This window comes from Falco biarmicus, chromosome 2 (assembly GCF_023638135.1).
Source record: "Falco biarmicus isolate bFalBia1 chromosome 2, bFalBia1.pri, whole genome shotgun sequence".
Classification (NCBI taxonomy): Eukaryota; Metazoa; Chordata; class Aves; order Falconiformes; family Falconidae; genus Falco; species Falco biarmicus.
Window position 1 is genome coordinate 30807847 of NC_079289.1, and position 23405 is coordinate 30831251.

Sequence of the window (23405 nt, forward strand, 5' to 3'; positions counted from 1 at the left end):
GGAGAAAGGGATCTCATTTGCTCTCTAGTGCATGCTTTGCTCCTGTCTATGAAATCGGAGCAGGCCTAAGAGAACCCAGGCCTCTTTCCAAAGGGCACAGTGATGTTTGGTCAGTAGAGAGGCTTTTTCTCTGGACCAACAAATGCTTCACTTCTCTGTTTGAAGTGGAAGCACTTCAGTGTTTTGGCCTTCTGCAGAACACCTTATGCCTGGCAGTGAAGTCTGTTACGAGGCAGAGGGAATATGATACGGGTTTTGGTCTCTGTGACATGAAAGGGAACTGTACCTGGCTCTCCCCCCTTCTTGACTAAGCACTCTTGCATAAATATATAGGTTATCATGGCCTTCCACCAGTTTTGGACTTGCATTTTGGCACCTGCCACTTTACTTGTGTGGAGCTCACGCTGCACTTGCCTTGAGCATCACCCACTGGACCTGTACACACTGCCTGCAGCTGAACAGCATCGAGCTACTGAGGGATTATGTAGAACATAAAGATTTGTTGCATTTACTGCCAAGCAGTGAAAGTCTGTTTTATCGCTCCTGTGCTGATGGACTTGAAATGGCCAGTTGCTTTCCCGTCAGAGCAGATAGGTAGTGGAAATTCTGCTGGGCTGCAGTGCTGCTGGGGCCTGAGTAGGAGACACCCAGCACTCACTGATGCCCAGTGATGAGTGCAGGCTCCTAAGGACCTTCACTGCTGGAGCCCAAGTCCCAGAGCTGCTGGTATATATCAGTTTTTGGTGTAAACGCAGGCCCAGCCTCATGAACAGACAAGTTCTTTCTTCCAGCCAGCACCTTAACAGAGAGCTCAGCCAGTCTTTCTACCTGTTCAGAGCAAATCCAGCACTCCTGTCCCACTGAGTGACAAACGCAGTGAGCTATGGAGTTACTTGATCAGGCCCGCTGCACATGCACTCCATACACATGCACCAAGTGGAGCAGCACAAGCTGTTAAGACCGGGCGTGAGGTGTCCCCCAGCCTCTAGTGGGACGTCCGGCCCCAGAGGGATAGAGGCAATCCTGCTGCTCCGAGCTGCTGTGGCCTGGGGAAGAGAAGAAGTTGAAGTCCCTGCCACCCCAGCCCACGCTGAAGAGGAGCCTTGCCTCCAACAAAGGCTCCAGTCCCTCAGCCTGCGGTGTGTGGAGCCACAAGGTAGCAGCAGTCCAAGCCAGCTCTGAGCACGGTTGGTGCTGGGCAGGCAACATGGGACCAGGCTAAGGAAAAACCCAGGGCAAGGTCAGCAGTTTTGGCTGTGTGGTTCAGCTGTAAGCCAAGCATCTCACAAGGCTGTGACTTGGCCCAGCTCCCTCAAGAGCCCCAGGGAGAGGCAGGCAGCGAGCCCAGCCCTCTTGACTCATGGTTCTGTTCCACAGTGCCTGCCTCGAGCTGGCTCTTCTTTCCAGGAATGTGAAAGGAGGAAAAACAATCAACCAACCAATCCCTTTCCTATGACATCGGTTGTGAGTGGCTTTGCAAAGCCACAGTAAAAATAACCTTTTCCACCTCAGGCTGTGTCACAGTGAGTGGCAGCATGGGGAAAGCTTGTGGCGCCTAGAATGCATCACCAGCTTAGTTCTGGCCAAGCCATGATCATGCCCAGCTGTGCCACAGTGGGGAGGCAGTTCCCCCTGTCCCCCAACACCCGCACTTATCTGGCTTAGTATGGACTGGTGTACTAGGGATGGGGACAGAGGGTGTCCCAGCACATCCTATGAGACAGTGGTCTGCCTTGCATCATGCAGCTGAGTACTGTAATTTGCCATTGCAACAAGAGACCCAGGTGTTTTTTGTCACCATATGGCACCGGCAACAGCTAGGAGGGCTGTGTGACTGAGCCTTAGCCCCAGGAAAGCACTGCACTGCCCTGGTCATCTGTGAGACTGCAGATATCTCTGCAGTGCAGCACATAAGATATGGCTCTGTGTGTGCTCTGTGTGTCCCATGACCTCTCCCTTCACTGGTGTGCCTGTTTTGCTCCTTGCTAGTGATGCTCACAGGGCAGTGGGATGGTGTGTGCTTTTCTTCAGATCCTTCCTCCAAGTGCAGATTTGGGAATTGTCCCATGGCCAAACAGGTAACCTATGTGTTTTACCTGTCATGGCATGCCAGCAGGCACCTCCGGCATGTTGAAGTTTTTCAAGTAGTTGGACACAACAAGCACCTGGCCACCAAGGTGACAGGTATGAACAAAGTCTTTTGGCTACATGACAGGTACCAGTGCGGTCATAGCACCATAGCCCAGCTCCTCGTAGTTAAAGAAACAAAACCCACCCAACTCCCCAGTGCAGCTCTTCTGGGGAGAGCTACCAGTCTGGTAATGAATGGAGCTACTTCTTCTGAGGGCACAGAGCAGACAGGACCATGTCTTTGGGGCCATGAAGTGTCTTGCTCAATTCTTATGAACAGAGACCCTTTCTTTCTAAATTGCTGGGTACTTTACCTCTGCTAACACACAGCTTTGGCAGTGCCTTTCAAATCACTCGTAGAACAGCTGGCTTGACAAGGGTTTGGAGTGGATTTAAAAATACCCCTGTCAAAGCAGAGCTGGTTGCATCTGTTCAGAGGTTTATGCAAACACACAGTCAGGGTTAGCTTTTCAGCGGGCGGCACACCCAGGCGGCAGCTAGCAGGGAGCAAACAAACCTGTCATTTGCTCAGGCAGATGGTCAGATGCCCAACGGGCTCTGTGTGTGCAGGACAAGCAGGAGCCTGCAGGGAGCAAGTCGCTCAAACTCCATGGGGGAAGCGGAGAAAAGCACCTCCTCCCCGTTTTAAAACTGGGTGTGGGGGAAAAATGATCTTCATAGATGGACTCGCCTTGTGCCCTAAGGATTGTCAAGGGCAGAGCCGCAATTAGCTCATGGGACAGGGCAGGTTCTTGCTGTGGGCTGACAGCAATGGCCCATGCTTCCTGTCAAAGGCTCAAAGGAAAGCAACACCGGGGACAGGCCTACTAGCAGCCAGGAAAGTGGTGTGTCCCAGGGGATGGCAGGCATTGCAAAGGGAGGAGAGACATATGTTCATTCCAACAAAAGATCCAGCTCTCCTGCTAATAAATACCACTTCTAGCCATGCAGCTAAACTCCTCTGTTTCGTTGTCTCTAGCTAAATCTGTCTTGCCCCACAATGGGAATGAAAGAATAACTGCAGGTGAATGTACTGGCATTCATACTGTCTTACATACACCTTTCAGGCATTTCTGAAAGGACATTGGGGAGGTGGGGAGGGGAAATGTGGCTATGCTGGTATTTGCATGACATGTCCCTAAGGCCTGGCTTTTGCTACAGTTATTGTTCAAATTCTTTATGGCTTCCTCGGGCTTCTTCAACCCCTTATTTTTCCTCCAAGTTAGAAATTTAGCTGCCCTGGGGGAAAATCCACTGGCAAAGCAGTGAGGTGACCTCACCAGGGCCAAAGTAAAGATAGCTGAGCAGTGAAGGCGAAAAAGAAGAAACACAGGCAGACTGCGAAGGCTTTGTGGTTGCTACTGCACCTCTCTGGTGCCAGTGGTTAACACCTTGCAGCCGGGCCGTGGCCATCGGAGCTGGCACAGACCCACCGCGGCCGCAGCGGTGGGAAGGTGGGAAGGCGGGATGGCGGGAAGGTGGGAAGGCAACCAGTGGGAAGGCAGGAAGATGTGAAGGCGGGAAGATGTGAAGGCAGGAACGTGGGAAGGCGGGAAGATGTGAAGGCGAGAAGGCGGGAAGGTGGGAAGGTGGGAAGGCGGGAAGATGGGAAGGCGGGAAGATGGGAAGGCGGGAAGATGTCAAGGTGGGAAGGCAGGGCCTGGCTCCTCGGAAATGTGAGGTGGAACGTTCCAGGTACAGACAGCAGATACACTGGGAGTGCGGAAGATAAATGTCACACTGCAAAAGCACCGCTGAGAAAACGCCACCTTTCGCCATGCTGGGCCTCGGCCGGGGCGAAGCCGCGCCCTGCGCCTGCACGGCGGCCGCGCCAGCCACAGCTTCCCCCCTGCCTGCCGGCGCGCTTCCAGCCCCGCGGGAGTTCTGGCATTTATAGCGCGGCTCTGCCATCTGCTGGCCGCGGCAGCAGGCGTCCCTGGGTGCTGGCTGCAGTACGGGCGGTACAACACAGGGCCGCCGCGGCAGGGGAGCGCCGCCGTGCCGAGCCGAGTGTGCCGAGCCGAGCCGTGCCGAGCCGTGCCGAGCCGAGCCGAGCCGAGCCGAGCCGAGCCGAGCCGAGCCGGGCGCGCTGCCTCCCCGCGGCCGGGATGGCCGCGGCATTCCCCTCACCACAGCGCCCCCTGGCGGCCGCGCCGCGCCCTGCCGCCGCCCAGGGGGAGGAGCTCCTCCTGCCGCGACTGAGGCGAGATGGCCCCGGTTCGGAGCCAAGGGACCGACCTGAGGAGCCATCTCCGGCTTGGGCTGGCCAAGCCAGCCCCGGGACCAGCACAGCAGCCCCTCCTCACCGCCTCACCCGGGGCTGCAGGGTGAGCCTGACAGCGGCCAGCCCTGCGCGCCACATCGGTCCGTCCCAGTCCCAAAGAGACACATTTGGCGTGTGGCAAAGGTAAGGACCCCTGCTCTTGGCCCTGCGTGTGTCCCTCTCATTGCCAGGAGGAGGTGGGCTCCGGTGGCAGATGTCCTCTGCTGGCAGCCCCTTTCCCCTTCAAAGAGGGAAGAAATTTGCAAAACAAATGGACAGCACATGTGGGAATGGTTAGGACCAGGTGTTGCCTGCGTTCGCGTGCCATGCCAGCAGGTGACACGGTGTGCAGGGCTGGGGGGAGGGGAGGATCTCGAGGAAGATGAGCAAGTGTTTGACAACAGCTCTCTGCAGTCGCCTTTCTGTGCAGGATGGAGTTCAGCTCTGCATGTGTGGCACTGTCACTGTCAACGACACAGCCGTGGTGGGTTGAGCCTGGCAGGACGCCAGGTGCTCACCAAGTGCTCTGTCACTGCCCTCCTCAGCTGGGCAGGGGAGAACAGTGTGACAAAAGGCTCCTGGGCCCAGGTAAGGGCAGGGAGGTCACTCAGAGTTACCATCACTGGCAAAACAGAGGCAACTTGAGGAAAATTAGTTTAATTTATTGCCAATCAAATTGGAGTAAGGTAATGAGAAATCAAATCTTAAAAACACCTTCTTCCCCCCACCCCTCCCTTGTCCCCGGGCCCAACTTCACTCCCGCTCCCTCTCCCCGCTCCCAGCAGCGCCGGGGCCGGGAATGTGGCTGGGGTCAGTCCCTCACAGGCTGCCTCTGCCGCTCCTTCCCCTCAGGGGCGGCTCCTCACACCCCTCCCCTGCCCCAGCCGGGTCCCCCCACGGGTGCCGTCCCTCAGGCACAGCCGGCTCCAGCCTGGGTCCCCCCGGGGTCCCCAGCCCCGCCAGCAAACCTGCCCCAGCCCGGGCTCCTCTCCCCGCGGGGCCACAGGCCCTGCCAGGAGCTGCTCCAGCGTGGGCTGCCCACGGGTCACAGCCTCCCTCGGGCACCCACCTGCTCCGGCGTGGGGCCTCCAGGGGCTGCCGGTGGGGATCTGCTCCTCCGTGGGCCTCCCCGGGCTGAGGGGGACAGCCTGCCTCAGCGTGGGCTTCACCGCGGGCTGGGGGGAACCTCTGCTCCGGGCCTGGAGCCCCCTGCCCCTCCTGCCTGCCATGGTGGCTGCGGGGCGGTTGCTCTCACCTGCTCTCACTCCTCTCTCCAGCTGCAGGCTGTTGCACAGGTTTTTTCCCCCTTCTAAAATATGTTGTCCCAGAGGTGATACCACCATTGCTAACAGTCTCAGCCTGGGCCAGTGGTTGGGTCCATCTCAGAGCCAGCTGGCACTGGCTCTGTCGGACAAGGGGGAAGCTTCTGGCATCTTCTCTACAGAAGCCACCCCTGTAACCTCCTGCCACCAAAACCTTTGCTAGGCAAACCCAATGCAACAGTAATGCGCATCTATTAGAAAATGTCACGCACCTTTGCTTTTCTAGTCTCCAAGCAGTGTTGCTTACCGGAGCTAACAAAATAAAGCCAAACAGGTTTTTGAAGGTGGTTTGCAGGCAGAATGGCTGAAACAAAAAAATCTATTTAGAGGACTGCAAAGCTTTTCAGAGTAGTCCCCACATGAAGCATGGCTCTGGGAAGCCTGTCCTATTGCCAGCCTGGCTGACTATATTCCACTTGTGTGACTACAATGACATTTCAGTTCAAGAGTGCTCTGAAATGCATCTCCCATCTGTCCCCATTTACTGTGTGTGGCTCCGTGGCATGAGCTAGTCTTGGAGTGCATTGAGTAGATTCCTTTCAGATGAAGTTAAACGGTCCTGATGCACTCCTCTGGCTAACAGGCTTTCAGTCCCCATGCCCGGGGCTAGAGCTAGGCTAGAGCTGGACCATCAACACTCCTGATGGGTCAGGCCTTCAGCATCACCTGCTTCATGCTACAGACTCGCTCCCCTTGAGCCACACTGCTGACCAGGACAACCATGTGCCCCGATCACCACAACAAACCCCTCTCTGCAGTGACTACGGATCAGGATGCCTGCGTGTGCCCATGCAGGCAATGCAGGTCTGCAAGGCAAGAGATGCAGAAGGGACCAATTTAACTGCTGGTGGTCAGAGCTTTGCCCACTTCTATCCTTTCCAGCCAAGAAACAGGCTGTGGAGGTGGTACCTCATGCAATGTTCCCCAAGGCAGTGCTTACTCCCCAGAGGAAGAGGGAATTAATGCTCATTAATGCTGGCAGGGCTGAGGGAGGGGATCCCAGCCCTTCCCCCGGGCTGGCAGGAAGCAGTTTCATGTTGAGACAAATTCTTCAGGCACAGCAGAGGGAGGCGATGCAGCTCAGCAAACAGGAGACACTGCAGGAGCAAGTACAGCACTGGGCTGGTAAAGGGTGTGAGCATTTCAAAGCACTCTGTAATGTTTCTAATAACCCAGAGCACTTAAAAATACACTTCAGTACTTACTGTCAGATTAATTTATTAGCACAAAACATGTTTTGCTGTAAGGCAGACAATTAACAGAGAAATTCTGTAATTCTCAGTCAGGAGGCCAAATTATTATAGTTAATACCTGCAATTAAAATGACTGCTCTGAAACGAATGGGAGAGACATAAAATGCATGTGGAAATTTCATACAATATATAAAATATAGAACTTTTACATTTTTAAATTTTAAATACACTGTAGCTTTTATGTAGGAAACAAACATCCTAGAGTTCATTTGCAAAACAAGCGCTGTGGCAGATGTCCAGTCTTCCGTGGCTCTCCCTGGTATGCAGGTGACATGCACAGCAGCACCTACAGAGTCCATGGGCTGAGAGAGAAACCCCATTCACATTGTTCCTGTTGGCCAGCATAAAGACCCTGCCTGGTAATCCCAGTAAGAATTAAAGAAGTAGGGTTATACTGATAATCACAGCCTACAGAAATTTGTGAGCCTCTGGAGGAATCTGTAGATATATGACAAGGCAGAAATAAAGCCAGACTTCCAAGCCTTCAGCCTTACAAGCAATTCCAATTTTGATGGAAATTTTGTACAAAAATCCTCTTTTCAAAAAAGATAAAAGGTAAAGGTAGAGCCTTAACTCCTCATGAAGTACAGGCTACCAGCAGCACTCACTGCAGTGTTGTTATTTAATATGTGTGACATTTGATTTGTATCTTGATTTACTTCTCCATGTACCCAGGCCACCTATGATGTTTCAGGGACTTTTCAATTTCAGCTGTTCCTATAAATAAACAGGCTTCTTTACTGATTTTGATACCAGCTGAGTGATCAGTATAAAACTTGAAGTGGCCTTAAACTTGCCCCTGGTTTTTTTCTCCTGCTTCTACCTCAAGTGAAAGAGCATTGCCTATGAATTATGGAAACAAGAAGGTTTCAGTGGGTGGAGTGGGGTGGACTTTTTACTGTAATCCAGTGTCCTTCTGATCAGTAAAAAAAGCCAGGAGTAATTACTCTAACACAAGATGCTTAAAAGAAGTGGGGGAGGAAATATGTCAAAGTAAAACATTTATGACTTAAAACCAGATTATAATCTTTCTTATGAAACACCAACTTTTGACGTTAACCTCATATGGAAGTTACAAACAATGAAACTGTATCATCCTTGATGAGAGGAAAAAACTGTCTTTCTGATGGTTGTTCACCATGCAGACAAGTAACTTAATCCCCAGGCCCTGGACTCTGAATCTGACAGGTGAGGCACAGAGCTCTTGCAGATGGATCTGTTGGTCCTAAATTCAGGATCCAGGTTCCTCCGCATGAGATTACAAGACCTGGTGAAGTGGCAGTTCAGCAATTTCCTCTTGAGCTACTGTGAAAAAACACTCTTTTAAGGTGTGACGCACAAATGGATTTCACCATCCTTCCTTTAGCTGACAAACAGGGTCAGATTTTTCTCCTTCGCTGGGTCCTGGTCCCGGGAAATGAGGCCGTATGCATCCTGCTTAGAAGACAGCAGTGGTGCAGGAGGTCAGCCAGTTGCCTGATGAGATTTTTGCTGCTAACTGCACGCACTGCAACTCAACCAGTAGCCCTAGAGTAACCTTCAGTCTAACTAGGCTCAGAGAAACAGCAGCTTCTGCAGCTCCAGTGAGATTGAATCCTCATGGCAGTAAGAGGATATAAGCATTCCCCAGTTCTACAGGCCAGGTACTCAACAATGAAGTTAACACTATGAGCCATGGGGAATCACAGCTCCTCACTGCAGCTCCAAGCATCAAGAACACTACCTTAAGCCACAGTACCAGTAGCCAAATGGGGTGAGAACGGACTCCATATAATTAATGCCACATTACATATGCTTTGCGCACTATCCAATTACAGCTTTAAAAGAAACAAACAGAACCTACGGCAGCTTCTAACAAGATTCCCCTTCCAGCACTTTAAAGAGGGCAGCAAAGACAAGATGCATGAAAGAACTGGGAAGAGGCTGTTATATATCCTGCCAGCAGCAGCAGAAAAAGGTTTAAAGTGTTTGCACTTGACACTCAGCAGAGGAGTGAACAGAAAGTCTTGGATCGTCTGCTAAAACAAACAGCTAGAGGTCATATTCAAAGCAGCAAACAGATGGGAGTAAGGACAGTGATCTCTCAAAAGATTGCTGGGTACAACTCTCTGTTCCGATTACCTATTATCTACCCAGCACCCCTCAAAACTAGCAAAAATATTAGACTGCCATTTCACTGGCTGTTTTAATGTCACCCTTATTCCACACGTAGTCATCCAAGAGACTGGCACCTGAAGAGACTCAGGCTATTGCACTGGTACAGATCATCCTATCAAAGAAACAACAGGATATCCGGCACTTTATTAGCTTCTGTAATCCTAGAAGCCTGTTAGCGAAGTATTAACAAAACCTGAACACTAGCACTCTTCACATACTATGTGCCAGTGAGATGAATACAGCCAAATTCTTTCAGGCCTGCATCCAGAAGCTGAGAAAAAGCAAAGGTCGTCATCTACATTAATTCAGGTGGGCTGCACTTGAGGAAGCACACAGCAGCAATGCAAGTGCCACAAAACAGAAGAGCTCTGCTGCTATGGTGGTTGGAAGATGGTACGTATGAGAGACAAGCTTGATTTCCAAATCACTTACCTAGCAATGACTGCCATCCCAGTATCTTTGTCTCCTTTATACAAACAGACTGAGGAGCAGAAGCCACTTTCAGCAAGAGGAATAATTGCTAGTGATTATCTATCTACCATTTCCTAGAAGATTCCCTTGATGATTGTACTTGAAGAACTAGGGCTTATTTCTGCATTCTGCTATCCCAGAATTTAGAAATCCATTCCCTCAATCCACACAACAAGCAAAAAAGATGTCGTTTTATTATCATTCTGATCTACCAGCAATAAACTCTCAGTATTTTTTTTTAATGTGTTAACAATGATTAACCACCCAGTTACTTTCACAGAAAATACAAGCAGCATTTTTTTTGCCAGGAACAACTAAATTAAAAAGACCTTCAGGTAATTCCATAAAACATTAAAGACATCATAAATAAACTTATTCTAAAAATTACTTTCCAAGCAATAAATAAAACTCTTCCTTATTTGAAAGTGCAAACAGGCTGCATTATAAAAAGTACAGAGCAAGACTGCAGAAGTGCTCAATTATTCAGTAGTGACCAAGACACAGTTTCTTGTTTTGGTGCGGCTGGTCATCTAGCGATTTTGTTTTCTGGATCCCATCTAAAGAAAAAAATACATGTGAAACATTAATACAATAGTAAGCATAGCTTAAATACTCAACACATACAGGCACACTGGAGTAACACTGGGGGCAGGGAGGGGGATGAAGATTGTCTTCTTACTTTTACAGAGGAACACACAATAATCATAGCAAGAGAAATACACTAAAGAAAGCAAGCACCTTAAAACAGTTCAGGGTTGAAAATACAACAATGAAGAAAACATTGTTAGAAAAATAAGCCCTGTTAAAGGTTGTCAAACAAAGTACCCCAGGATCAATCTTTCTACAGCTCAGCCAAAAAAACATTTAGCAGAGAGAAGGACAAACAAGCCCTAACATTCTGCAGTGACTGCTAACAACAGAAACACAACTTTGAGCCCTTTCCTCCCTCCTTTCCCCTGGTCCGTAAGAAAATAGCTAACAAAGAGACTTCACTAATCTAGCTCAGTACACGTTAGGAATTAGCTTGTAGTATGTGGCTATTCATGGTACTCTATGCTTTGAGTAACTGCCAACTCCCTATCTTTATGCTTCATATCTTCATGCTTGAGGCACAAAAATTATTTAGCTGCTTCTTCCACATTATCTTCCCCTGTGGATGAGAAACATTTTGAGGACTGGTAGATGACAGTAGATGACAATGGTGGGTCACTTTTGTAGCACAAAAAGGCTTCGACATAAGACTCATCTAAACTCTGCTTTCAGAAGATAACAGCTCCCTTGCTACAGGGGGGCAGGCTGACAAGGAATTTGTGGCCTTTGTGTTAAGTATGTCTATATATACACACAAAGATAAATGTTGATTGAAAAGCATTGGCATAGATTCTACTTCACAAAAGCAGCACTGAAGTATTCTGCAGGACATATTTAAATGTTGGAGGAGTCCAATTTCTATTGAAAAAGAATGACACTATGGAACACAATATTAGAAGTCTTTATAGAAAAAATTTAAAACATGATAGTCTGAAATAATCTATGTGCAAAACATGATATTGTTGACCTCGATAACAGCATTACTAAGTTTTGTAATGTATCTGCTAAAGCCAAGCATTTGTTAAAACAAGCTCATTTTCAACTTACCATTAGTTCATCTAAGCTCAGAGAAGTTTTCACAGCAAAATTTAACTAATTGAAACCAAGATTAATTAAGACTAATAAATCCCAGAGGGATTAAGGTTTGTTTAAAACACCATCTCACTTACTGACTTCATTCATAAAATGAATTGATGAAAAAATACTTACTTTCCCTGTCTGTGGGGTCATGGAATTCAAGGGCATTAGTGTGCAATGGATTTATTTGCCACTGGTAAAAGAAGAAAAAAAATGTTTACTTATTTCGGAAAACAGAAGAAAGCAAAAGGAGAAAGAAGTACCCTACAGTCCTTCATCGTAAGGCATAACTAGGGGTGAGGTAGGAAATGAAGGGCCCCCCCTTCAACACACACTTGCTTTTAGGATGAAAAGCTGTTAAGAGATGCATGGCTGTTTACTCCCTTGAGAATGAGAAACGAATCTGCTCAAACCAACAGTGCTGCAGCTTCTCATGGTGAGCACCTTGAGTGCAGGTGCACTTGGCCACCTTCAAAACCTACCACAGCTCTTTCCTGCTGAAAGGGCATACAAAATCACAGTGATCTCCCATGTCAGCTGCCATGCTGTGACAGGGAGGCTTGGAGAGAACTTCAGTGTGAAGAGACCACCTCAAACAAGAGCAATGACTTAAGAGAGAAATCTGCAAGGCAATTACACAAAACAGAAACACCTGGCCCCATCATATGGCATATGGCACAGCACTTCTCCCCAGTGTGGGGACAGAGCAACCTCTCAGTTCCACTTGACTAAACAGCACGAGAAAACACAGCTTCTAGGCTGGCTGCAGATGACTGCTCGCTCCACCCTCCCCAGACGCTGCCCAGAGTTTTTAGAATATAGTATATTTAGACACTTACTGTAAATTTGCTTACACCCTCAAGTTCACCAAACTTCATATAGGAAATGTCTGCTTTCTTTTTTCCAGCATCAACATCTCCTGCATAGATCTGCTTGATACCAGCCCCTTTGATTAATGGGACACATTCATCACACGGACATTTTGTCACAAATATCATGCTTCTCTCATCTGGTTTTATTTCTCGACACCTACAAGCAGTCAGAAAACAGAATTATATCTTAATAGTTATGAATGCCAACAAACTAGATAGCTCACAAGAGCAAGCAAAGTGTTACATACTCTCAGAAGCAACTTATTCTTAACCAAGTGCACTAGTACACAACAATACCTGGTTTGATTTTACTATCTGTGAACAGAACACCCATCCCACCTCTCCGCACATATCATTATTGGAAGCCTCAACAATTTAACAAGTTACACTTCCATTTTTCAGGTTATAGCATGGTCCCAGCAGGAATCGGAGGCAGTGGCTTGTATCTGAAGGATAGCTGGTGTGCACTGGAGTGAGTAATTTTTAAAACCCAAGTTCACTCATGAAGTCTGAAGAAGCCCCAGAAGCTGACTGTGTCCATGCACATCCAGGTTATGCACCATAGGCATAAACAAGACCGTGACTGCATTCCACACTTCATCACAGTGACATCATGCATTTGTCATGGAACTGCTTCTGAACCATCTTACTCTTTTTCTGTAGTAAAAATAAACCCATTACCTGAATGTTAAGGCGTTCTGCTCCGCATGTATAATGTATCTGAACTTTCTGATTTCCCGATCTTTTTGTTTATCATCCATGTGTGGAAAATCAGCATATTCAGATCCAACAGGAAAGGCGTTATAACCACAGCCTACAAAATACATTGCTCCTGTTCCATCACAGCTTCTCTGCAACAGTAAGAAAGCATCAAATTTGGGGACATTTAAACTGAGTACTAAGTCAAAGTGTTGTGCAATGTATACTTTCACATTATCAGTTCGTGCCAGGTTACAGCAGTTAGAACTCAGCTCTTGCTAACCGTGCCACGTCTATATGGAGCTTTTCTACTAAGTTCCTCCATAGGAGCCGCATGGGCAAACTGTAACACCACAGACAACATGCTCCACAAGACTTCAGAAGCTTTCCTTTTAGCAAGTAATACTGACAGCAAGAACAAAAAGTATTAAGGATTTAGTCCTTAAGCCTTTCTGCAATGTACAAAATTAAAGACAGCTGGGGTTAGTCTCTGATGTGCCAGAGGCTGTGTTTCACCTGCCTCTCAACAGAGCCAGTGACCAGTGGGCTGACCAAGTAGCAATCAGTAACTGAAATCAGAAGAAACCTAACAGCAATAAGCAGCTGCTGACTGAAGTGCTAAAAACAAATGAAGAGTACTTTGCAGCTGCATGGAGGATGAGGCTTCCTGGGATTAGTAACATGCATAATAAGAGACATAAAGAAATAAAAACTTTATGTTTGGATGGGAAAAAGCACAGTAACAATATCTGTAGAAAAATATCACTTTGATCCAAAAAGGCATCTACTAAAGCCAGTATGGCATTTCAGCTGCAATAAAAATCATCAAGAGCTTGTCAGCCTATGATTGCATGAAGACCTCTCCAAAAAATAGCTGCAAAGAGGGACCATACACAGTAGGCACACACTGCCTGATCAGCAGCTGTGGCAAAACTTTTTGGCCAGGACACCTGGAGTAACTGACAGTGACTAGGGAAGCAGGCACGCTTAAAAGCTAGACAGACACACTGTGGTAGTTACTAAACGCATTTATACTCCCCCTTCATCTTGACAGCCATAATAATGAACTCAGACATTAACATTGAACTAAAGAATAAGAAGTGCAAGCCTTCTACAGTGCTGTGTGCATATGAAAAATGCACGTGTATAAACATAAAGCAAACAAGCTCAAAGCAGACACAAATTATGAATTATGAGTCCAAGGAAAAGTAACTTTTTCAATACTTACTGATTTTTCTTCTGCCCAAATAATAGCTCCAACTCCTGTTTTATGATCCTCTAAAATACATAAAATTTTAGCAGTAAATAACAAATGAAGCACTTCTGAGTTACCTCTACATTAACATATGACATCCTAGAGTAATGAATAACATTAATTGTTGCTTCATGGACAGAAGAAAAGAAAAGCTGAAAGATTTAACAGCTTCAAAGTCGTATGAGTCCACTGCAAAAGCTGGGTATGCTTTAACTGCAAGGCCAGCCAGTCTAAGACTTTGCTACGTACATTTGTTCACAATGCTAAGAAGCAACCAATAAGAAGCAATCAGATAAGAAAATGTGTGCCAGAATATATATGGACAGGTTTGCTGAGGTGAGATGACAAACTGATAAAAACCTTCTCAGTTATCAACTGCTTAATTAATTACTTAATTTCTTCCATTCTTTAAGTGAATTCCTTAAGTTTATGGTTCTGTGATCTGAATTCCTATCAAAATTAGTTGTATTTTATACCTAGGTCAGAGACAAAATGTTAACAATTGGATTTTAGGGGGGCCACTGTTGCCAAGACCACAGGAAAACTGGAACAGAACTTTCACTATGTGACCTGTAAGATTTTTATGGAACTTGGAAATCTTCCCCAGTAGCTATTGACGGGAGTCTTGACCAGTTAGAGCATATCACAGAGAAAAAAATGTTTCAGGCTTCTAGCGATTAATATTGTAGAAGGTGCTGTTTCAATTAACCATTTCCATCATCTCTGGTATCACTACCATATACAATCACTCAAAGAGGGTCTTTCCTGCCAAAGATATGTTTTATGAGGGCTGGCTTTATTTATGTTCTGCATATTTATCAGTCACTGATGTATATTAAGCCAGCACAGAAAACATCCTGTGATCTTGCTCCTCTTAGATCCACCCATATAATAAAGTAAAGCATGTAAATATATGTGTGTGTGTGCTGTTATTTATTTTAATTTTATTACAGGAATAAAGTGGAATAAGAGTTTGCTCAAAAGCCAGGCCTCAGTACAGGCTAAACAGCACAGATAAAACTGAATTTTGCTGCCCCAAAAATAAGTACTCAAGTTTGGTCAGTCTGTCTTGTTCTGTGAAACTGTAGTTGTACAAAAACCTCACAACTGGTTCCATGAAATTTCTGAACTACTTCTAAAAACACAATCTCCTCTGCAACTTTTGGTGACCAAATTTGTGGAAGGTACCTGACAAAGAAAAAAAAAAAGGGGGGTGGGGTGGGGAGGAGGTTCTAAAATGTGACGACTGTTCACCTTTTCAAACAACAAAGTCAAAAGTAAGTCAAAAGGCGTATCGAGCTCCTGACTTGATAGGTTGGATTTGTGTGTTTGGGTTGAGGGATTAGTTTTGGTTTAAGCTTTAAATGTGTACTATTTATTTGTTTACAAGTGTTTTAAAAAAGCTACTATCCTATCTAGATGAAAAAACCATCCCTAAGAAGTACCACCAAGTTTTAAGTCTTCATAAGTCTGTTCTCTGGAACACTACTGCATTGATACACAGACAGAATAAAGCAGCTAACAGAAGTCATCTGCATCAAGACAGTCAGTAACTATCCTTCCATCCTGAACTCCTGTACATCAAAACTCCAGCATCTTTGCAAAGAAAACCCCATCAGATATATTAACACTTTGACTAATAAGATTAGTACTAGGAAACTGAATATAACTGTACTTAATGCCCTACTGAAAGGATATATTTCACTGCCTTTTTTCTGAAGAAGTGTACATAATCTGCTTGAAATATTGGCATTTATTTGATAAGAGCAGCATCTTGTGAAACCTCAGTAAAAAGAGCCTTAGAGCAGCTTGAAGAATTTAAATGTCATTGTATTCTGTGTTCAGGTAGGTGTTAGACATGTTGGCAGGACAGGCTTTGCTAGCACTGTATGTAAAATACCTGCACTAATTTTCTCTTGGCAAGCTTGCACACACAATACTACGTACCCCTGTGGAGTTTTTACTATTACTGCTGCTCCTGTTTCACAGATGTAGGAATGGAATTCGGCAGCATCCTCAAAGTATTTGGAAGAGTAAGACTGAAATCAGGAACTCGCTTTACTCATGAGACACATTCTTCCCTCCCCTACTGTAACAGCTCACCTGTCCGATATGCAAGTAGTCTGGCTTGTATCATACAGTGCCTTGCAATTTCTTGGGGCAAACCCTGATGGTCTGTTTCATTTGTTTGTTGCGATTCACTGTTGTAAAATCCAAAGCATCCAAAGACAGGGACACTGGCAGCCACTGTCGCCAAGACCAAGACAAGATCTTTCATATTTTGCCTAAGGTTGCTGAAGTATGGATTTTCACAGAGGTTCTCCAGTCCTATTGTCATCAGTATTTGCTTGTGCATTTCCTCATTTGAAATTAGGAATAAACTTTCATACTCTTTTATTCTCTCTTGTCTACACGCAGTATAAAAGTCAATATTACAGTCAGTCTGAGATTTTGCTATTTTTTGAATAAAATCAAACTTCGTGGAAGTTTCTTCAACAAATTGCACCATATAGCACACCAAGGGCTGAAGCAACACACACACACGAGCACGACTATTTGACTTCAGTCTTTCTACTGCTTTGGCATCTAGCTTTGCATCATCCGTAGTCATGGGATTGGATGCATCATTCTGCAAGCTGATTTCAGGATCTGCAGGCCAGTAAGAAATCCTGTTCACCCCAGCTGGAAGAGAAGACAATGTAGCAAAAGGAACCATACGAGTGCAGTGGAACATAAACCTCATATTCAACCCACTATTGCTTAACCCTGGTTTTACTCCTTTAAGGCACCGAGTACTGCTTAAGGAGCACCTGGACAACAAAAATGCTAGCTGTTACGAGTACCAAGAGGTTATCTGATTTGATAATCAGACTACAGACAAACATTGGAGTTTTCCAAGTTCTAAAATCTTTGTCACAACCTAATGTTGTGTCTTACCTACAACAGATACATTAACACCACGTAGAAAAGTTAGCACTAATAAAAGTTGCTGCTGAGATTAAAAATCAGTACTTGCATAAGGGCTGTACCAGCAGATGCCATGTCAGGAAAAGAATAATCTGACTTGTCTTCATTTTGCTTGGGAAAAGGAAACCCTAAAGTACACACACTTCCTCTGGTGCCACTAACTAGCAATGGTGGGGCAAGGAAAAATGTAGCAATCTACACCTCATCATCAGGCATAGGGCTGCTCTGGAAAGGTGCAACAGGCATGTCAGAATCTCAGCAGTGCATCCCAACCCAGAGACAAGTACCACCAATAAGAACAGTTGCACAGAGAGATAAGGTCTCAGTAGTAAACCCTAGTTTCTTGATCACCAGGTCCAGGAAATGTACATTCAGTATTATTTTCAGCCTTGTGGAAAATATCAGCGCAGACTATGCAAGTTAGGGATTGGCATTCACAAGTGAGACAGCCCAAAGAGAAACAGGCTTTCTGATACCACCAATCACAAGCATAACACTTTTTCCTACTCTACTACAGTCATTGCTTACCGTTTACAATCATTTTTAAACAAGTTGAACATGGTTTTCTGGAAAAATAAAGGTCACAGTTTTTAAGTCTTGATCCATGTTTTATGAGTGCAATTTGGCCAGCATGTAAATCTGTACTGGAACAATGAAGACCAATAATCTTCATGTTTTTCACCACAACTAGACCACTCTTCTTCACCTACAGAAAAATGTGTTACTATTATTATTATTTTACTTTTTTTTCAACATCAAGTCCGTTGAGATGTTACGCCTCTTCCTTGGGTAACAGTAATCAACTAGGATCACAGCATATAGCTCTTCAATACAAATTGCAATATGAATCTTTACACAATCTCTGTTATACTTCCCCTAAGCAGTTATTTCTTTTTTACATGGTTTCTACATGCCTGCTAATAACAAGAGTGCTGTGCCCCGCCAAACTTCAAATAGGGACTTGTTGCAAATTCCTGATTTTTCTGGTCATTGCTTTGCCCATAACAAAATCGAGAAGCAGTGTAGAAAATTCTGTCAGTTACAGCTGAAAACGCCTCTGGATCATCCAGCATCTGGAAATGCTTATGAGTTTAATTTCTGTCTCAAGCTTGACCATCCTGGCAGCCAATAGCTTCTCTAGCTTTATTTCTGTCTCTTTACTTACAGAAATGAATCCTGGTTCTAAAGAATCTTCCATGGAAAAAGTCTGCGTACCGCAGACGACCTCTTACATCTGGATTCCCATGTCTTGTGAGGAAACTGGATACAAGCTAGTTTGATGAAGCCAGTGGAACAGATCTCATTATGTGATCCAGCTGCTACCAGAATACTGTTGCCTTAGATCTGTAAATTGCTCAATTTCTTTGCGGTTACAGAAATTAGGCTGTACTAAAGCCCTACATATAACCCAAGTGCCATTTCTAACTGAATTACTGAATTTGAAACTGCTTTTGAAGTTTATATGGTGTTGCTCATCTGTCCCTCTTTCAGATCTAGTCTGGGACATACCAAGCTCTGAAAATCAGGCCTAATTGTCACTCACACTATTTTCCTATCTTTTCTTGTCCTGGCTGATACATGTGCTATGGATCTTAGCAGATGGGTATGCTCTGCATGAAGTGTAATAACAATTTTAAAGAGCACAATAAGAACTCTGATCACAAAAAGAAACACCCTGTTCCAGGACACTCTGAAAATACCCCTCTACTTTGAAGTGTAACTGGCCACTATTTAGAAGACCCATTCTCAAGACTGGTTTCTTTTCATTGTCACTAAAGTTATCTACAAGTTCTTGATCAGCAAACATTTCAAGTAGTTCTGTGCACCTCCACGATAAAAAAGAACTTGTCTGCAATCATGACCATTGTAATTGTAAAAGAATATTGCTACACCATCAACCGCGCTAATTTTAAAGTTACAATTAGTATATACTAAGAAATGCATGGTATACACCATGCCTTCTTTGTTATGCTCTTCAAAATACCCACCATTTTTCAGTGTTTGCTTCACCTGTCGAGGGTGTACCTTGCCTTTCAAAGTTTTTCAGAAATAGCACACTATTTAACTATTTTTCTCTCACCAGCGGATTTTTTTTCTACTTGTAAGAAATATTTGAAAAAGGTTTACCAGCTTTTTTCTTCCCCCCCGCCTCCTCTGGACTATCTGTTGTGTAAAGAGCAGTTAGAGTAAATTCACTGCAGGAGCTGTTCAGAAAGACCAATTAACAGTATGCATGGACATATTACCTGTGATTTTTTCTGTTGCTCAGCCGAGGGAAAGAGCTCCATCCAGAGACTGAACAAAGTAAAAAGATTGACCTTAGAAAGTCTTGGCATTTGTCCTGTCATCAGAAGAAAAAGAGAAGTATTTATTAAAGAATACTTATAAAGAAGCCCCACATTGTTGAACAATATTTTTGAAGTCTTCTACACCACAGCTGCTAAGAAGCTAGTTCATCAACCACTTCTGCTATTATCGCAGCTAAATCCACACTATCCTCTTCAGGGCAGCAGTTGTCAACTCAGAATGCTGACATCTGGATGCAGAGATCAGATTTGTGCAATGAGAGAAAATGGTGCAACTTTCACTGAAATTCAGTGAGTTAATTCTACTCAGAGGTGAAGAGCAGAAATCACAGATTGGATCCCACATAACTTAATGTGCTTAAATGATTCACAGAAATTTGAAACACAGCTTCTGATTCAGCTTCAGGCTCACCACAGAAAATATCTAGGCACACATCATGATCACTGGATGGTGGCGTATGATAGCATGGACTTTGTAAGGATGGTGATATTGGCTAGCCACAGCTTCCATAAGTTTACACTCTGTACATGCGTGGTCAAAAGCTTTACCATTGGTCAAACTCTACTCGTCCATGTGACCAGCTACTGCCACCCCACAGGCTATTCTTGGCTGTGTCCATGTTCTCTCTTCGTCCTGTGCTCTTCCTCCAGCCAGCCTCTCCTCCTCCTTTTCTCTGCTTCATCTAAGTTTTTATCTAACCACTTTGCTGCAGGATCACAGCTGCACATCATCAAAGCAAGGCCACAGCTGCACACCAACATCAAACTGTCTTCGTCCCCCTACACTGGATCACTGACAACCACAACAAGAGTGGATGAGCTGTTGTGAAACCTTCCAGTTACATCAGTTCCAGAGAAACCTACTTCTGGATTTTTACAGTTTGCTTAACTTTTGGTTAGATTTTTACAAAAGTGTAAGCCTATTGCTCAGGCTGTCACTTCTGACTGAATAACCAAAGAGGTAGCAAGGAATCGCTTCTCGGATCACCACCTTGTGCTGTGTTGTGCTTCTACTCAAAATCTGAACATTGTCCTGTGAGGGGCAGCGCTCCGCATGCATGAGTGCCCCACAAATGAAAAAGGAGGAAGTACTGCACTGCTCACTAATGCTTGCACCATTCCAGATGTAAAGCTGGCGTGCTTCACACTTGGCATGAAGTTAATTAAGTCTTCGAAGAAGCTCCAGTCCCTGTTTCAGGGGTGCTTACAGAGAGCTGCAATGAAGATATATTCCTCTGCAGGTCTCATGTGCCACCTGACAATAGTATTTCTGTTTTTATCCCCTCCTGCAAATGCCAAAGTTTTTGCAAAGGAGGAAAAGGCAAAGGCAAGAATAGAATAGAGGAAGGCATTTCTTGAAGTAGTTCCAGCAGTTTGGAAGAGATACAATCAGATATTAAGATTGCTTCCGTGCGAGAGAGGGTTAGTTTAATGACATGTCTGTGAACCCATACAATTAGGACAGCAGATAAACATATGCAATCCATGACTGGAATACCATTTTCAGACAGCATTTTAACAGCTTTTTTTCACACAGATGTGTGATCTTGGAAAGCAACTATAGACATCTCAGCAGCACCATCTGATGCTACACTGTCTACTACTCCTTAGGCTACCCAGCTACACTAATTCCACAGTGCACAAGCACTGCAAGGGACACATGGTTAGCACAGATATGTGTGCTATGCTTGCAGCACCTATGAATCTGTTATCACTTGTACTAAAAACAAATTGTAAAAGAAGTCTACAAGTCACATCTAAACAAGTAGAATTTGTTTTCTTAAATGGGCATTTGAGTTCACTCTCATTACAGCCCCTGTTCACTCCTGTTGTAGCACACACGTGTACAGTTCCCAAGTGGCAAGCTGAAATAAACAGTGCAATTTGTATCAACTCACACATACACCGTCATGTTTTCTAAAATAGATTACAATTTGGCATACAAAGTATACTTAAAACAGAATATGCCAAAACCAAGTTTTAATTACTGTTTGTTTTCTTTGACCTAATCTGAATGTGACCTGTCAAACACATGGGAAACAAACTGAAGAATGTACCGATCACAATGCAGTTGTGACTTGACTTGAATTTATAATGAGAAGCAGGAGAATATCATGATGAAAAAGGAGAGACCTGTGGTCACTATTATCTATGTATCCACATCTTCAGTGACTCAGTACTTAAATGTTCCCTTAAGTTCAACAGAGTGAAGAGAATACTGATTAAAGTGGCCTGGAAAAAAGGTAGAAGACATCTTACAGAATTTAAAGCAACTACAGAAGATTGGGGAAGAAAAGGAATCAGGCTCTTAGCTACTGAAAGCAAAACTGCACATGAAAGGAGCGCTCTTTTCAGGTGCATCAAGTCCTCACACAGAGGTACGATTTTATTCCTCCAGGTTAGGGATCTCACTCTGGTGAGGCAAATCATGCTCCAGGGAAGCACACGCTGAAGGCCAGTGTCAGAAACTCTGCTACTCCTACACCTGCAAGCAAAAAGGAGCAGGACGCTCCGGACATGGCTCAGATACAGGATTATGCCATGGCTGCAGCATAGGAGTCCCTAGTTCAAAGTCTGAAAGGCTTGTAAGAAGTTGTCTTGACAGTATGAAACAAACACTTGTGCTTTGCTTTCACACCATCAGGAGGAGGAAATCAGTGACGTCACTCTCCTGTCTGGGAAACAGAAACTAGAAACCACTTTCAGAGCTCATCTTGGCTCACTTGGAGGCAGGATTTTCAAAAAACTGGGATGAAACAAAACCCATTTACCCATCAAAGGGGACCTGGCAGCCCTGGCATGGTCCTCAGTGTGAGAGCTGTAAATATACGTCCATGGGCAATGAGTTTGTACACACCACTCCCCTGGGACAGCAGCGACGGGATATGTGAAATCCATCAAAATCAGCTTCATCTGGGCATCCCCAGCCCTGAGAGAAAGTTGCTGTCTACAAAATTCATACATGGGCCCTGCTATAGGGGTTAACAAGAACACCCCTCAGAAGGCAGGCATTTTTACGCACATTACATTTTACACACGTGAAATATACATGGTGTAGAACTGGAAAAAAATAATTTTGAGGGTGGGGGGAATGCAAAATACAAGCGTATGTTATCAAAAGGCCTTATGAATAAGAGCACAGGCGAGCGAGGGAGGGGGGCCGGACACGCACACACCGTACCGCGTTATCTGTGCCGGCAGCACCCTGGCGCAGCAGCCGAGGGGAAGGCTGGGGCTGCCGGCACAGCCCGCGGAGGGCACAGCCCCGCCAGCGCCCTGCGGGCAGCGCAGACCGGACGGTTCCGGGCATTTCCTTAAACGCCCCCAAGCACCCGGTGGGCGAGAAGAGACCCGCGACACGCCGTCAGCGTACCAGACCCCTCCCCCCCCGCCGCCTCAGCGCCCGCTCCCCAGGGCGGCGGGGGTCGCGGCTCCCTCACAGCCGGGGCAGGCCCCGGCCCGGCCCCCCCGCAGCCAGGCCCCCCGCGGCGGGCACGGGGCGGCGCTCACCGGCCATGCTGTCGGTCTGCGTGCTCGCCGCGCTCACCCGCGGCCCCCCCGCCGCCGCCGCTTCCTCTGCGCCGTGCATCCGTGCCGGTGCGGGTGCGGGTGCGGGTGCCGGTACCGCCCGGTGCCCCCGGCCTCCCCCGGCCCGCCCCCATGGCGGCCCCGCTCCTCCCTCAGGGCGGTGCCGCGGTGGAGGCGTCCGCATGGCAACTGCCGCTGATGGGCGGGCACCTCGGCCAATAGGCAGCGGGAGGGGAAGGGGGGGTGGGGCTTGTCGTGACGGGGCGGGCGGTGGCTCCTGGCGAGAGGCGGGGCCTGTGCTCCGTAGCGGGATTTTAACGGTGACACAGAGCCCACCGCTCCGTTCTCCCCAGCGGGCCTGCACCGGTCCGCGGAGCCTGTGTGCTGGGCGGCCGCCCGCTGCCGTGTGGCTGAGGGGGAAAGCCGCCGCCACGCGTCCCCCCCGCAGCCGGCCCTGGGTGGCCTCCTGGGGAAAGTACAAGCTCGCGGGCAAGAAGGGACCCGGCGGCTGGGC

General features: G+C 46.3%; 1 protein-coding gene across 1 annotated transcript; it reads right to left on the reverse strand.

Moving 5' to 3' along the window:
- Nucleotides 1-9772: 9772 nt before the first annotated feature.
- On the reverse strand, nt 9773-23031 carry CDADC1 (cytidine and dCMP deaminase domain containing 1). Its single transcript, XM_056328982.1, has 9 exons — nt 22874-23031; nt 19304-19398; nt 17586-17763; nt 16194-16772; nt 14064-14113; nt 12818-12987; nt 12104-12293; nt 11397-11457; nt 9773-10153 (listed from the first exon to the last, which is right to left on the reverse strand). Exons 1-9 carry the CDS (start codon nt 22950-22952, stop codon nt 10080-10082), a joined length of 1476 nt encoding a protein of 491 aa, XP_056184957.1. The 5' UTR covers nt 22953-23031; the 3' UTR covers nt 9773-10079.
- Nucleotides 23032-23405: the final 374 nt, after the last annotated feature.

Excerpts from the sequence above, each read along its gene's own strand:
- CDADC1 (XM_056328982.1), bottom strand. The coding sequence starts at position 22,952 with ATGCACGGCGCAGAGGAAGCGGCGGCGGCGGGGGGGCCGCGGGTGAGC. Across the intron at positions 16,773-17,585 it reads TTTAAAAATGATTGTAAACG|CTGGGGTGAACAGGATTTCT; the intron begins GTAAGCAATGAC and ends CTTCTCTTCCAG. Across the intron at positions 11,458-12,103 it reads AGGGTGTAAGCAAATTTACA|TGGCAAATAAATCCATTGCA; the intron begins GTAAGTGTCTAA and ends TTCTTTTACCAG.